Here is an 18,031-nt window from a genome sequence, read left to right on the forward strand (position 1 = left end):
AAGTAGACAGTACCTATACAAAATTAATAGAATTTCGATTAAAACCCCCCAAGGAAAATGCAGTAAATATCTATTAGATCATGAGGTAAGTATATTATACTGAATCTATGGTAAATACCCATTTAATGACAATTTTTGTTTGAAACTACTTTTAAATGTAATTTTTATATAAAACAGTTTAGGTTTAAATAATTAATACCTACCCAGATATTATTTTCCATTCCAATGCTAGCTGTGCCCGCTACTTCGTATGCGTGATCTGAATAAAAAGTTTGTTTGTAACACTTTATTGTAAAGTCTTAAATTATAGGATACAGAGTTTTTAAAAAAATAATAAGTACTATGGTGAACTTAACCCATAAAAAGAATTTCTTCCAGCCAATCTTTAAATGTCTGAAAGTAAATTGATCTAGACAAAAAAAAATAGAAAAAAAAGAGGCGTTACAGTTACAAAACGTGAACAACATTGATACTGGACAACATTGATTCTAATATTCTAAAAGAGGTACATAATTTTTATCATTCTCCTTGTCATATACCTACTAAATAATAGTTTGCAATAAGAAAATTATAAACACGGCAGTAGCTCGTTATCAGTGCGACTGATATGTTTCGACCTTAACCAAGATCAGATAACAGTTCGTCACCCTCTTACTTAACATATGTCGAGCATAGACAAGTTTTATGTTAAAAGTGTAAGTTTGAATTAAAGGAAAATTTCTTTATTAAGACGATAACAAACACAGGATGGGTTAATAAAAATAATACATAATCTTAAATATAAAATTATCTATATTTTTAAAAATACAAAAACTTTACAACATATTTTGTATAGAATTCCATATATGTTCATAAATGCATATACCTATAAAAATGATCATTTTTGGTGTAAAAAAGTGTGTTGCATTTTTACATAAATAGCATGATTTGGTATCAAAAATACATTCACAATTTTATTTTCTAATTAATAATATATATGCATATTCTTTTTTCAAATTGATTTCTCTCAAAAAATACGCGATATTTGGCAATTATTTCTTGTAGATAACGGTAAAACACTAAACAAAACAATATAATTATTAGTTTTATCGGCGACAGGAAAATTAGATATAACTAGTGATAGAGTTAAAAATAGAAAGATTAGTATAAGAAAGTGATAGCAACTAATACAAGTTGTGTATCTATTTTATACCAAATTATTATCTTTTATTTAGATGTTTTTCTGATTGTTATCTAAAACTGTACCGAAGAGCAACTTGTCGATCCAGTCCAATATACCGTGTGCATTTTTCCTTACATTATCCATTTAATATAAAAAATATTTATATAATAAATATTTAACAATGTATATGCATGCGTACTTATTAAAAAGTATTTTATGTACAATATAAATTTCCGTTTTGCTGACAAGTTTCACTTATCACTATTTATATTTTCTAATAGGCACATTCAGTCTTGCGTTGGCTTCTTGTAAATTCATAATCCAAATTCATAGGAATGATATTTAATAAATTTAAAAATTAACTATAATAAATATAAATGCATTTATAAAAATAAATATATTCTGCCGTGATATTTAAAACCTAAAAGGCATTCATTAGTTATTAATTAAAGCGTAGTTGAATAAATTATCTATTTTAATTGTATATCATACTACTATGTAACTATCATGCGAAAAAGCTATGTATTAATGGATCCAACGCCTTGCATTATAAATTTGTTACTATACACCACTAACTACGTAAATAGATATACACCACATAATAACAATTAACAAAATAATTCTTAAACTACTTTTCTGGCACGTTTTTTGTCGCTTAACATAATTATTCTTTGTATTCTCAAGGCATTATTCTGAAAATATTTATAACGAAATATTACAAAACGTAGTTATTGGATAGCAAACATAATTCCATAATAAATTCCCTGTTATATCTAAAAACGATTCAAATACTAGGTTAACTACAATACTAAATAATCTATAAGAATGTTTATTCATAGCACTCATTAATTAAATTCAGGCAACAATTTCACAACAATGGTATAAAGTAAAAAAAATAAAAAAAAAAACAGTAAAATAGTATTAATAATTAGTATAAATAAAACATTTGTGAATTACAATTACATAACTATGTACTGCCGACTGATTGACGACATTTCGTTTACTGCATATTGCAGTGAAATCATTCGACGAACAATAAATTAATTGTGCCTAATTATATAACTCACTTCAAAATGGAGAGGTTTTCAAATCAAATTTCTTTTTCTGTTTGTATATTATACAATATCTTCGCAAACTGAGAATCGACTTAATGATTCCATTTCAATCGAAAGAGACAAGTATTTGTCTTAAACTGCGTAAAGATTTAGTCAGTTTTTTTGTTCTAATTATAAATTATTAACTACTATATCTACTCGGAAAATGTATCATTTGGATAATAGAGTTGAAAATATATCGTGATCTTTGCGAAGAAGAAATTAAAGCAAATTCACATTTTTTTTTTTATATTGGAATGAATGAATAAAAAAGGAAAATTCTTCATTATACCTCTCAAAAAATGGTAAATGTTATACAAAATATATAAATGTGTATAAAGACAGAACAGTTCACTTCATCTACCTTGTAAAAAACTAGACAGAAAAATGTAGATAAACAGCAAATAGACATATGATTATTTATGGCATAGTTTTTAAAAATATACTTTAGCTATTGTATTGACAAAATCAGAGCATTATGGAAATAAATACACAAAAAGTCTAATAGTTACATGACCAATACAATTTGCCTGAGGAGATTATAATAATTGTTTTTTTTTTTTTTACAATTTATATAACTTTCAAAGCCTATTTTTCCCCGCTCCCGCCTTATATTTCCCTTGTAGATGTAGTGTAAAAAACGTAAACCACGTAATTAATCTATACTATAATTACTTTCTACATTTGGTAAACAATGTAGCCATAATATAATTTGAAAATAAATTCGAAATTATTATTAGCGAAGAATGTACTGCAATCAACTTATTTCAGTATAAAAATAAAGACGAAGGGAAAAATGATTCGTTAATGCCATTGGCTGAATACGAATTCGTTGCAACCTACAGTAACTACGAAATATTATAAATCAGGTCGTAACTTCTGTATATTTGTCATGGAATAATTTCAATTAGATATTATAAATGACGCTTATTGTTCTTGTGTTGGTGTAAAATGAGCCAAAGCATAATCGTGATAGTACATCATGATTGCGAGTGGCTGACCAAGAATGAGCGAGCTCCACACGATGATGTTGCCCCAGCGGGGGCCCCACCTATTTTCCGCGAAGCGAGATATAACAGCTAACGGTGGCTGCACCATCATGCCCAAAAACGCCCAAATTCTGAACATTTGCAACGGTACGCTCACCTGTAACAAGTGTGTTAGATTAAATACCTAGTGGCACCGAGATTCGTTCATAATGAAATAGAATTTTCCTTGAAATAAACTAATTTAAATCAGTTGTTACCTAAACATATGCCAGCATTAGATAGTGAGGAAAAACCAATAGGGTGGTCAGATACACATATCTTATCGACAACTGAAACATAATATGTGTTTCAGTCAATGCCAGGATTTTCTGATAAAAGAAATAAAACTCAGAGTTCTCAATAGTGATAACACATGCAGAGTGTCATATTTATTAATACAGTAACTTCTGCAAAAATTTAAAATAATGCGTAACATATCAATAATTAATTGCATTACTCTAAAATTATTAGCATAAAATAAAACATGAATAAACTCATAAAAGATTGTTATTTATTATTATATTTTTTACAGAATGTTACTGAATTTTTATGTGAATGTTATGTGAAATTAGAAAATTTCAATAATTATAAACCTATTTTAAAAGTTTATAGCAATTTATTAAGTTGCGATAGTTCAATCAGTGGACGGGTTGTATTAGATCCTATAATCAAATACCATCTCCTAGCTCTGAAGTTTAGAAGAAAAGACATGATTGGTGGCAGTAGATGGTAGTCCGATATATTATATTATACTTTTTTATTGTACTCACCAAATATTCATGGAATAAAGCCGATATGCAGAATACAACAACACTAGCAACAACTTTGCTATGGCCTCTTTCCGTGATAGGTATGTACACGTGGCGTACAGCCCACCTATGCACCGGTAAGTTCCAACTGCTCCAAAAAACGGCTATGTTGTTTGCATTCCACCAGTCACCGTAGAAGTTACGATCAGCAAAATGCAGCAGCTCACCCAACAAGTTCAGGAATGAATGGAAACACAGGTAGAAGAAGCACAACCAAATGAGATGATTTGGCACCTGTAAAAAAATATATCAGTTGTTTTAAAATAGCACTATAAAAATATAGATTACAATTAGATGTACGATTGGTGACTCGAAGGAGTTTTTTTTTTTTTCTGAAAAATCATAATACACATGAACCTTAAGATATAATATAATAATTATATTATATAATAATAATTAAAAATCACATAATAATGGCTAAATTCGACCACCAATTTCCAAGTGATATATGTACAAATGAACAATTTTTAATTTTTATTTATATAGATAATAAATTTATTTATATAGATATAAATATACCACCTACTTAATTTTCCGTTTCGCTCATATATATATATATATATATGTACCTATATTGCATTGAAGTTTAAATCACTACATAGTACAAAATAAAGTCGTTTTCCGGTCTGTACCTATGTATGCTTAGATCTTTAAAACCACACAACGGATTTTGATGATTGTTTTTTTTTTAATAGATAGAGTGATTCGAGAGGAAGGTATTATATAAATCGTACATGCATAATATAGTAGAGAAACAGAGATAATTTTAGAGGTCTCTAATGTGATGTGATGTAATGTGCACCAGAGCGAAGCCGGGACGGGTCGCTAATAAATAATAATTTAACTTAAGACGCATGAATATTAGATAAGTCTCCGAAACTGTTTATTTCGACCTTTGTGGAACGTGGTATCATTTAGGTACATACAAGAGACATAAATATATATCTAATAATAATTAGGTTCACTATCATGACCAATGTATCACTTCAATATTAATATAAATAAAAGTTAACGCTAACAATCACTAGTTGGTTTGTTAATAATTCTAATCTACTAACTTAGAACTGATTTAGTCTAGTTATGTACCTACTTTACGTTATTGTCTTGCGATATACCCTAAGATAAATGATCTTGTGATTAATATGTTATTGTTAATCACGTTTACTGCTATTATTTGTTATCATCCGTCAGAATCTTTTCTACAGATTTGTAATTTATGATAAATCATATCGTTCTTGTAGTGTAATCATGCTAATCAATTAAGAAACTAACCCATTAATCTAAACATCCGACAATATATAATGTTAAGATGTATCCAATCGTATATATAATATAATAAGGCCTTACATTATTCTGCAAATACGTAGTAGGTATTTGCGTATTTAAATATTTTTAGTTCCTAATTAATATCTGCGACATTAATTGATAATTTATATTATTATTCTTCATATCAATAACTCGAGTAACATAACAAGCACCCTCGATAATATTCAAATTATAAGAGTTAATATACATCTATTTTTTTTTATGGATACACATAGAAACTAATATATAAGCAATAGAACATACACTAGTCTATATCTAATGTGTGTTTGTTATATTACGACTAAAAAATAGCTAAATTATATCAGCTCAGCAAATCATGAGATATACCTATATTAAGTGATTTTGTACAATGACCCGCCACTTTTCCATAGAACATCTTTTTTAATTTGAAATCATATTTACAAAAAGGGTACCTAAATGAATTGTGACTATCATGCTCAATAACGTGAACAATGAGCTCAACTAGTTTGATTTTTTTTATACAACTTAGAATGGCAAACGAGCTGCCGGCCTACCTGATGGAAAGTGGTAACCGTCGCCTATAGATATGAGCAGTACCATGGACATAACAGAGTATACTGTTTCGCCCATGATACCCCCCATGCGTTGCCATTCCTGAGGACTGAGGTGTTATTCTTTTGTACCCTGTAAATTCACGCCATATCCCACCCTTCAAACCGAAACACAGCCATGCAAAGACAACTGCTTCACGGTAGAAACACGAATGGGACAGAGGTATCCAAGCAAACGACTTTTGTACAAAGTCCCTGGTAATAATATAATCTATCCACATGCATTTATCCATTTCTACATAGTAAGCCAGTGTATTGTGGAGCTGGTTTGATTCTTAACCGCCTGATGTTTCTTCCGACACTAAATCAGCACGTAATGAAATATATAATTAAAAATGTTTAAACTAGTTTCGAAATTTTCAAAATGTTAAAATCCCTTTGAAAAATGTCGTATTAATTTGAAACCTATCTTAATATGACAAAGTGAGTTTGTTTGTTTGTTACTTTCTTGACATAGTAACGGCTCAATCAACTGTCATAAAATTAGTACATATTTATATATTATATAGTACTTGAGGATAGAGAGAAGATCATAGTCTACTTTTTATCTCGGTAAATCAATGTATTATGGTCAGACAGATGAAACCGCGGGTAATAATTAATAAAGGTATAAATGTTGAATTTAATATTAAAAAATAAACATATATATATTTACCGCGAGTTTCAATAACCTCTCCGTCATCTTCATGGCCTCCATTTGGGAGAACGTATTTACAGAATAAGTAAGGGAAGGTATCATCCACTGCTGGAGTAAAGCCAATACAAGTTGTATTCCAACCATCACTTCCAGTAGCCTTTTAATTAGGAATCTTTTTCTGATACTGAAATAAATATTAATACATAAATTATTATTATTACAAAAACAATTTTCAAGGTGCTCAATTATATATATATATATATATATATATATATATATATATATATATATATATATATATATATATATATATATATATATATATATATATGTATGTATTTGCACGGTGCTCCGGTTTGAAAAGCGATAGAATTACGCATGATGACGATGGTACGATAAACTCAACATAAATCTCAATGGTACTATTTTATCCATCCATTTATGCCGATTCTAAGTCAGATGTGGTAATATTTTTAATGGATAAATATAAGTCTAAAACTAAATAGAAAAAAACTAAAACAAAATTTGACAAAAGTCAGAAAACATCTTAATTCTAAAACGATGAAATCAAAAAATATTTTTAATATAAATTCTTAATGTATTGATGTAAAAATAATAGAAAAGGAAATAAGTAGGTAAATTAGCAAAAAAACAAAAATTATAACTATTTTATAAATATCAGTTAGAAGGTAGCTAAAATTTAAATTTATTTTCCTCTACTACAATGCGATCATAGTGGAGAACTAGAAGAGCATGCAGCTTTCTCGTATTAGGTTTATTAGACAAAAAAAAAACAAAACTTAGGATGTGTGTGCAGGACTAACCGTGAGGTTCGTGGGAAGTTAAGTTCATAGCACAGGGTAGGAGCCAGTATAAAGTAGAAAAGGTCCTTCAGTGTTAGGTTATCGGGATATTTGACCAAACCAGCCGCAACGGCAGCATCACTTTTCTCATCTTCAACAGTCTCTGTAGATCAATGTTATCCATCAATAAAACTTTAGTTAGGTACAGAAAAGCTTAGGTTTATTCAAACAATAAAAAAATATATACTTTATTATTACATACATTGTATTATTCTTAGAAAAGGTTTGCTAATCTAAAGTTAAGGAAAAAAAAAATAGCAAGACTAAGAGAGTATGTTTACCCAGATGCTTCACTGTATTAAAATATGAATATTTTGCCATTATAATTTAAAGCTTTAAAACATGTAAGTAAAATCTACATATACAAATGGTGGCCTATATGCGTTCAATACCCACAATCAATCAATCAATAATTTATTTGCATAAACATAGGTACAGTTAACAATTGATTACGAATATTTTATATTGCTCAATGTCTCCGAAACACCTCTTCACACATTTATGGTTAGATGATTATTTAGAGTGTTGAACGAACGAACAGAGCCAGCCAGCACAAGACCAAACCAAAACTATTAAATTAATTAAAACCAAAACCACAACCATGGAAGCTATGCAAAAAGTGTTTTAAAAAATGTAATGATGAAAAAAATTATTTTTAAATGCGATAAGAAAATAATACATACATATAATATTTAACAATATGAAATAGTGATGACAATAAAGATTATGATGAAAATGTTGAAAATACTAATCATGATCTAATTATATCATCATTATTTGGATAAAATCTATCAAAAATAAATTATATAATATTACTATTCATAAAACCGATAACAAAACATAATATAAAAAAGGTTTATTAAAACCTTCACTTTTATCAATTTATCATCATAACAATATACATAGATAACTTTAACTATGATAAAACAAAAAATATATTACATAAAAAACAGTTATATTTTTTTTATACAACTTAGAATGGCAAACAAGCTGACGACCTACCTGATGGAAAGTGGTAACCGTTGCCTATAGACATGAGCAATACCATGGACATAACAGAATATACTGTTTCGCCCATGATACCCCTCATGCGTTGCCATTCCTGAGGGCTTAGGTGTTATTCCTCCGTACCCAGTAAATTCACGCCGTATCGTACCCTTCAAACCGAAACACAGCCATGCAAACACAACTGCTTTACGGTTGAAACACGAATGGGACAGAGGTACCCAAGCAATCGACTTTTGTACAAAGTCTCCCTCTGGTAAATATATTTATCCGACAATTTGTCCACTTGACCGAGACGTGGTTCACTTACTAGGATAAAAATGAATCTATGTCCTTCTTCACCCATATAGTAGGTATTTGAATACCAAATTTCAGTGACTGGCTAGCAAACACACTTAAATTCACATTTATAATAAAAAATATTGACGAAGTAACATTACCTAAGTTATAAGACAAAACATAACATAGTAGTTCAAATAAATATACAATGAAGATTGGCGATAAATATAATGAAGTGATACTAAAGATGATGATACAATAAAAATAAACACAGATTTACAGCTCATATTATCTAACAATGAAATAAGTACCTTCATAATAAGGGCTGAAGCTGAAAATAAAGCGAATAAGCCGTTAGCAGATCAATGATGAGTAAGCTGGTTAAAAGAAAATTAATGCCTTTAATTTATTTGCAAACGCATTTAAAAGAAAAAATAGATAAATTTTATTATAACGCAATATTATAAAGCTATAAAATATTCGAAGATGTAACGCAAAAGCATTAGAAACTCAATACACTTAGATGTTACAAATTCAACTTACGATCGTGTTCGGCGTTATTGAGTGCATCTGTAAATATAACAATATCCTTTAGAAAAGAATTATTGTGCCCCAATTTGATAATACATAATCATCATCATCACATCTGTCGTTAACTGTCTACTGCTGAACATAGGCCTCCCCCATAAGAGAGGTTTTACCCGTAGTTGCTATGCTCGACAGGCGTGTTGGCAACCGCAGTTAGTCTGTTAAAATCCCTTAATCGTCCCTTACAACACCCACGGGATAGGAAAGGGTAGCCCGTTCTATGCCGGAACCACACGGTAATACATAATCGAAATAGAATAATGCACGCAATATTTTAAAACGATTATATGAACAATGTATAAAGGATTTAATAATACTTATACCTTAAAGCGGAATTATCTTAATAGCAAATACAAATACAAAAATACTACGAATTTAATAATACAGCTCAGTATCTTCTATTCTTATTATATTTTAATAAATTTAAAGTTGACTTCTAGCTGTACTTACGGGATATATAAATTTAAATAACTTCAAAATAGGTATCTAATTGTTAAAACTATTTATAGTCGATATTCAATATATATTTGATTATCGAAATCTACTTATTCTGTGTTATATAATTCGTTATCGCCAATGATAATAACTACATTTATTGCCAACTTAATAGATTCCATAAATCATTGTGGTAAAAATAGATTACCTTCATTGTTTTATTAATCCTAAAAAATACGTCATAACATTTCAATGGGTAGATGCGTGTGTTAGAATCTAAAAAAATACGTTCATATCCTTTTTTAATTGTCAATAATTGCAAGTAATATCACAATTACTTGCAATTATAATTAATAAGGAATATCTTTGCATAATATAGTATGACAACATGCGACGATATATAGTGCCAGATAAAGAATACGATGGTTCTTTCCATTCTCAGAATGTAAGATTTAATAAGGAACACATCGGATAATTACATGGTGCTCTTATTTAAAATTTGGATCACCACTCACTCTCGCTCTCTCTCTTTCCTTAAGTAAATTTGTAGCATTCCCTACACCCCCCACCACTCTTAGGTGATATAGAAATAATTAAATTTAATGCATAAATCCCTATCAATAGTTTTTTTCCTGAACGGTAAATTCCATGTAAGAGTGTAGACAAAGGGAGCCCGCACCAACTCCCGCAACATCGCGCGTTTTCTATCTAAAAGTGTTGAATAAACAAAGACTAATTATGATAATTGATTGTTCATTTAAAAAGGATTACCTACTATCATGTATATTAGTAATAAGCAAACAATAAGTTGCTTTGTTCGATAATAACTTTCGGACTGAAATAATCTTAATTAGTTTCACAAAAAGTTGAATGACATGTAATAATTTACTAATGAAACCAATTATTTCCTATATGAGAAATCATTACATTAACTAATAATTCTGTATAATTTTTGTCTTCAATTCTGTTGTAATAATTAGGTAGGTATCTATTATTTACGAGTGAATTCCGGTAAAAATTTAAAGGTCACCGCCGCTTTATAACTACCTGAGGACATCGTAGGTTGTTTAAAGAAATATAAAGATTGGTAGCTACGCCCCCGAAACATAAAATACTATTGTAGTTGCCAACCCGCCAAAAGGTAAGCATCAAAAGAAAATTGCGCACATAGTTCCCCACTGATCCACTATTCTTAACCATAGTAAGAACTATGGAAAATTCGAAAACTCTCCACCAGATATTCAACAATCATCAAAAATGGCAGGATCTAGAGAATAAAATATACGGATTGAGAATTAAGACGCCTCGTCACATACAGGTTATTAAAACGCATTGTCCATAATACAACATCAGACTTCTAACCTACATTTTATTTATCACATTTATTATTATTTCTGACATCAAAGAGCTAAATAACTTAGATAAATTACTACATATAGATATACAATATATCTGCTAAATATTATAATGGATGTTGTAAAATATTTTTTCGTTGTTTACAACAGAGCTCGAAACTTTTATCAAAACAATGAGAAACTAAACATACAATTACAAATACACAACATTTATTTAAACATAAAACAGCATCCGTTTAACGTATAGAGTATATTAATTTATGCGTAATTTCGGTATAATATCGCATTATGGCTTCATGACCCGGTATCTTAACTTGCCTAATCTGCTATGATTAATGCTCAATGATTATGAAATGTAATAAGATACTGATAAATTAACCACCGATAAATTGTAAAGTATTGTGGTATTCAGTTTAAATATAACAATTAATGTTATCTTTACTATTACAATGTTTGAATATTACTAAAGCGCTATTCCTACAGCGCCGGCCTTTCCTTTCCTTGAATTTATATATTACGTTAAAGGCTAACCACCAGTTTTTATAAGATGAAAATGCGCTGTAGGGGGATCAGTGAGAGACGAAAGGTAAGAATAAAATCAGGCCCGATTGTTTCCAGAGGAACCGCTTGGAGGTCGACATACTAGCAATGGGACCGCTTTACCCCCTTACTGACAATTCCTTGCCCCTCCACTAGACATCCATTAACGTAAAATATTAGAGAAATCGGTATCAATTTACTTCGACTTTTTGTGGCACAGATACTTGAAGTAATCTTCAAGTAAAAATTGACAATATTGCATTATAAGTCTTTCTGAATACTGCAAATTTCTCTTTACATAAAACACGACAAACTATATACAGGCTGAATTCGAAATCATTAGCATCCTTTTAACGGAATACTCAAACAGTGAAACTGAATACTTTTCCCGAAGGATCTTGGATAGACAAATGACAAAAAATTTAGAGCCGCCCATACTAAGATTGCGCCCAGCTGTGTAATATGTAAAAGTCATATTTTTACATACTACACATTGACACCATAGCATGGGTCAATATCACCATAACAAAAAAACATAAGAAAACATTGAGGGACCGGATGCAAATATCTGATACGGAGTTATACGAACAAATTCTTTCAAATGTAGTACAAAATCAATTTTTCCCGTCCCTGTACAACATTACCGGGACACTGCTCGGTATAGCATAAACTGCGCATTAATTTATAAAAAAAAAATATTAATGTCACTTACTCCAATTAGGTGCAGATAAGCTTTGTCGCCGCAATTTAGTTTTCGACGTTTTCCCTTTAAACGCATTTCGGCACCAATGATTAGTTTGACTATAACTCCATAGTTTGAGAAACAATATTAAATAAACGAAGCACACAGTTGTTGTTCCAACTGGAAATAAAGAATTTCAGATGTACAATTTATATAATCATATATTTTATATAAATACATATACAGAAAGTGAAAGTATTACCGAAACTGAAATCATCGCCTTTAAAATAAAGTACGATAACAGGCAATGTTATCACAAATAGTATGTTGGTTACTTGCAAAAAAATACCAATGGATTCAGAAAGTATGCCCTGAAAAAAAAAAATACATTTTCAATGCAATGTGTTTCATGTACTTATAAAACAAGATAATTATTTATTACATTGATTTAAAAAGTGGCTAGTGCTATGTAATATAATGATCAAAGGTTGATTTGAAATTATAAGTAAATGATAAAGTTATTACTAAATAATTACTCGTCTAGAACTTAGTCACAATTATTAGTCGTAATACTTAATCAATTATAGGAAAATTGTTTGTAATAACACATGAACGAATTATATTTTCTTTTTATTTAATTATAAATTCTTTATAAGGAAATCTATTAGTCTATTTCACATTTTTTTTTATTGACTAAATTACGAAACCGTTGAGAATGACAATTGAAAAATAGGTAAACTCATTAAAAATTTTACGTAAAATCGCGAATATCATATGAAAATTAAGAAATATAACTTACTACTGCAATACCCTTTTCAATCAAAAGGCCCAACACTGTGGGAACCACACAAACTGGAAAAAAAATAATACAAATAAATATATATAATTATATATACATTTTCAATGTTTATATACTGAGACATAGCCAAGCATCTATAAATAATCTTATACAAACTTTATAACTTTAAATCATTTTTCCCTTGTATGTAATCCAGTCAATGACTAGGTTATCATTAGTACCTTATCACTCGTGATTATTTACTGAATGTTTAAATAAACTAAGTGTATCATTTTTATAGCTTGATCAACATAACAATATTAAACTAATACCCTTATGATTTTTCTATAGTGCCCAGTAATGAGACAATATCTAGTTGGTATGGCATTAAATCTTTTTTATTTAATACTTGTACTTTGAAGTAGACATATGATAGTAATGCAGTACACTAGAATGGTACTCCACATCTCCTTTCCTCATACTAATTCCAATAAAATACCTACATATCAACAGAACAACTGCAGGGTATTGACGATTCAGTCCCTCCTGTCCCTCACTGTATCCAGTTAATACAATGAACCATTCAATTGGGTTAACACGTAAACCATATCTGTAAATAAACAAACATTACTCAAACATACCTATAAAAATTTGGACAGACTATTAAAAATATCATAGGTTTTAAATGTACTTATTATATTTTGTTAAATAATAAGTATTGTGAGTAATACTGTATATATAATTTTTTTTATACAACTTAGAATGGCAAACAAGCTGACAGCCCACATGATGGAAAGTGGTAACTGTCGCATATAGACATGATCAGTACCATGGACATAACAGAGTATACTGTTTCACCCATGATACCCCCATGTGTTGCTATTCCTGAGGACTCTGGTGTTATTCCTCTGTACCCTGTAAATTCACATCCATATCGCACCTTTCAAACTAACACAGCCATGCAAACACAACTTCTTTATGGTTGAAATACAAATGGGACAGAGGTAGCCAAGCCAATAACTTTTGTACAAAGTCTACCTCTGGTATAAAATTCATAATAAGTTGACATCTATATATTATTATTCTTATGTCAGTTTAATTAATAATGGTATATGTGGAAGGAAAACAACTTTATATTAATACAGTTAGCTAATATTAGTTCATTATGTATTCTTAATCAAGAGTGGACCTCAGAATGAAACTTACATCTAATTAATATATTCTGTCAATAATTATATTAAAACTTACTTTATTAAGTTCTCAAGAAACAACCGGAATCCTCCTATGAAAAGCAACAGGAATCCCCAGTTTACTAGGCCAGTGAAGTTTGTAAAATTTGAACTCCATGAGAACAATGAATCACGTGGTTTGTGGCACCTATTCAAAATTATGTTATATTAATTGTCAATATAGGGGAAAAATGAATTATTAGTAATGGGTAATAACAGCCCCATAGCTAGCAATATCAAGTCGACCTCTATGCGGTTCCCCCTGGAAACCATTGTGATTAATTCTTGTTAAATTCTTCATGATGTGCCAACCTTCATCTTAATCTATCATCTATCACTGGAGTCCCGCCAGCATATACTGATAGTGCAGGTACAGTTACCATTCCTTTTTCACCCATTAAAAAAAATAGTCAATATAAAAAGTTTTGGTTTTCCACAATATTTACTACATTTTATTTAGTAAATAACTTTAGACTACAACTGTCATTATCATATCCCACATAGTAAAATCAGATCCCTTCCCCTAAAATCTTTTAAAAATCAAATAAAAAGTTCTTTCAAAAATTCCAGTCACCAACACATAACGTGTGGCTACCAGTGCGAAAAGTGCAAGATTGAAGACATTGAGAAAACCAGCAGTGGCTAGATATAGGCTGAAATGATGATAATGAAGTAACTTTAACTGGATTACTTTTAACTTGTATAAGATGTGAAATCACTTAAATGTTTATTACTAGTGTTTAAGAGCATCTTTTGTACTTCAGAAAAAAATTGTTCATCAATGAGAAGGAAGTACCCAATATATTTAGCATATTAATAAATCATAACAATAATAAAATATTAATAATAAAATTTATAATATAGGAAGTTTTTCATTTTAAGGTTAAGTTATAAAAAAATATCCTCTGATACATTTCTTCTCCTTGGAGATATAAGTGTCAACAACCAATCAGACTGATGGGCCATATATTAATTGTCCAATTGTGGTATAAAATAAAATTAAACAAAAAACGCACAAACTGTTTCAAAAATTATTATTTTCATATACCTAGGCTTTTCTTACACAAAAATTCTTTCAGAGATTCTTATTGAGATTTGAAAGTTTTTCGTTGTACAAATATAGACTATTTTAAAGAACAAACCCAATAAATATGTAGTTCAATATCAAAATACCTACGGTTTATCATATTGTAGCTTACGGACTCTTTTCTCTTGTTCCGTAATTTCCTCTGCTCTTGTAACACTTTGAGCTCTCCTATATCGTAAGGATGATTCTTCGGTATCACTAGTCATTTTTATAGTATTAGTTCCAATTAAAAAATGCGGAATAGAAACACCAGCAAGGTTAATAAAAAGTTTCAATTATTTATTTATTCACCAATCACATATCCATAATATTGAGTTAGTCCCTAAATCCACAATTCCTCACAGAGTGTTGCCTCCACGAATTACAAAAGTAAAATCGCAAATATACAAAATAAATTATTTTGATTTATGTAGGAACTTCATTCATATAAGTAACAAGTGGAGGAAAAAAACAGAAAACATTTACAACTACCTACCTAGACACTTAGTAAACTTTTTTTATAACATGATTGACACAGAATGATCCACAGATTAGAGAGACTAGCGTTGGCCACTTTACTAATCCGATTACTAATTATTCGAGTGAGTAAATCATTACGATAATTCGAATAACTTTATATGAAATGTCTACTAGTTTTATTCATCCTACTACTAATGTCGTTCGACTACTAATATCATCGACTACTAATTTCATTCATTTAACAGTTGTTGATGCACAAGTCGATACGAACATAGCCGAGTCAATCCGAATGTTAGGAGGGGTGGGGGGTACGAATAGTACGAATGGGGAGGTTAGTCCCCATCACTATGAATATACTTTATCAGGTCGACCTCCACACGGTTCTCCCTGAACACGAATTGAACGATAAATTTGTCACGATGGGCCTACGGATTTGCATTTTCATCCTCACCAATCATCCCTCGCTGATGCCCCGCCAGTGTATTCCTATTATGTATCTATTATCATCCATCAAAAAAAAACCGAAAGTTGGAATGTCTTTTTTTTAATGGGCAAGAGTGTTACCAATTTAAATTGAGTAAAAATTACCAATTAATTTTCTTTTAGTAATAATATAGTAGTAAAAGATACAGAGAATGGACTATGTTGTAATTAGTTAGTTACTAATTGGTAAATTCGCGCATCGCTAAGAGAGACTATGTCTTGGGTAGTAGTAATAGTAGTATTAATTTAGCCACAATAAGCAAAGGAACTAAGGAAACAGCCTGGTCTTTGGTTAATAAGTTTGAATAACCATATTTTAATAAGGCAAAATTGCCGTACCTTTTTTAGAATCCTTTAGAACGGCTACAAGTCATAAGTTTAAAATTTTAGAATAAATTGTGTATGGAAATAACTTCTTTAAGAGAAACGAGTATATAATTTAAATATTTCAATGACTAAAAGAGGAAATAAATGATTAAAAGACAAGGACAGAAATCGAAAACAAAAGATGATAGAAAAAAAGTAGAATAATATGATAGGTTTACTATGGTGACCAATAATACGCCACATTCTTTTATAATTGTCCAATTATTGCAGTAAAATATTAAAAAATAGGCATAAAAAACTTCAAGATGGCGGAATAGTCTTTTTTATAAATCTTTGCTGCCAAATAAACTTAATACTTGAATGATGCTAAACGGGATTATCGTAAGCTATGAAAGCTAACACGCCCTTTTTGAAAAATCATGTACCGTAGTCTCTAAGCTAGCTCTCTCTTCGTAAGCCAAGGGTTTCTGCATATTTCATTATTTATTCCTGTATAGAAATAAGGAGATCCATAAGTCAGGGCGATATATATATATATATATATATATATATATATATATATATATATATATATATATATATATATATATATATATATATATATATATATATATATATATATATATATATATATATATATATATATATATATATATATATTAATCTTTAGAATATTATTATATTATAAAGCAAAACAATTTTTTATATTTATCATTTTTAACAAAACAATTTATTATATTTATGAATATATCTTTAAATATTACTGAGTAATGAATATGCCTGCAGAATTATTATTTTGGTTGTGTTATTAAGCATTTTGAGTATTTTGATATGGAATAGTTAATTCTAAAATTGTTCTCCAATCAAAGATAGTACATATTATATAACACAAAAATGGCAACAATATAAAGTTTTCCATTTTCGTAATTCACACTGAATCCACAATGATGATATCTAAATATCTATTTTCAAACTACAAAACATTTTCCTGTGATACTTCTCGTAAATATTATATGTACGCCCTGTTATTTATATATTTTACTAAACTAGGTGTTATCGTGTGGAAGTTAAATTACTGTATATAGTATATGTACCGTATATAGTATATGTGAAGGTAAGTAAAGGTAAATATTGGCAGTCACACATATACTAATGGTAGTGGAATTAAACAAAATAACTCTAATCAAATAACCCTGTTACCTAAACGTTTCTTTCTTTGAATTTTATATTTTATTTATATAAATGTTCTTTAAAATCTCTATTTTCAAAATGTTGTCATATTTGACATCACCA

At 29.5% G+C, this 18,031-nt stretch overlaps 1 protein-coding gene across 2 annotated transcripts; it reads right to left on the minus strand.

Moving 5' to 3' along the window:
- Positions 1-774: 774 nt before the first annotated feature.
- Positions 775-15,967, minus strand: LOC113516790 (diacylglycerol O-acyltransferase 1). 2 transcript variants are annotated; one of them, XM_052899589.1, is made up of 11 exons: positions 15,560-15,965; positions 14,402-14,530; positions 13,657-13,763; positions 13,175-13,227; positions 12,638-12,746; positions 12,406-12,555; positions 9,319-9,345; positions 7,453-7,594; positions 6,647-6,812; positions 4,055-4,327; positions 775-3,402 (listed from the first exon to the last, which is right to left on the minus strand). In XM_052899589.1, the coding sequence occupies exons 1-11, from the start codon at positions 15,673-15,675 to the stop codon at positions 3,184-3,186; spliced, it is 1,491 nt and encodes a 496-aa protein (XP_052755549.1). In that variant the 5' UTR covers positions 15,676-15,965; the 3' UTR covers positions 775-3,183. The 2 variants fall into 2 exon arrangements, with proteins under 2 accessions (XP_052755549.1, XP_052755550.1); XM_052899590.1 differs by lacking the exon at positions 9,319-9,345 and having other exon boundaries at positions 15,560-15,967.
- Positions 15,968-18,031: the final 2,064 nt, after the last annotated feature.

Source organism: Galleria mellonella, unplaced genomic scaffold (genome assembly GCF_026898425.1).
Source record: "Galleria mellonella isolate WM207_F2 unplaced genomic scaffold, CSIRO_AGI_GalMel_v1 utg588, whole genome shotgun sequence".
Taxonomy (NCBI): domain Eukaryota; kingdom Metazoa; phylum Arthropoda; class Insecta; order Lepidoptera; family Pyralidae; genus Galleria; species Galleria mellonella.

Excerpts from the sequence above, each read along its gene's own strand:
- LOC113516790 (XM_052899589.1), bottom strand. The coding sequence starts at position 15,675 with ATGACTAGTGATACCGAAGAATCATCCTTACGATATAGGAGAGCTCAA. Across the intron at positions 7,595-9,318 it reads CAATAACGCCGAACACGATC|AGACTGTTGAAGATGAGAAA; the intron begins GTAAGTTGAATT and ends ATTGATCTACAG. Across the intron at positions 6,813-7,452 it reads AACTTCCCACGAACCTCACG|TATCAGAAAAAGATTCCTAA; the intron begins GTTAGTCCTGCA and ends TATTTATTTCAG.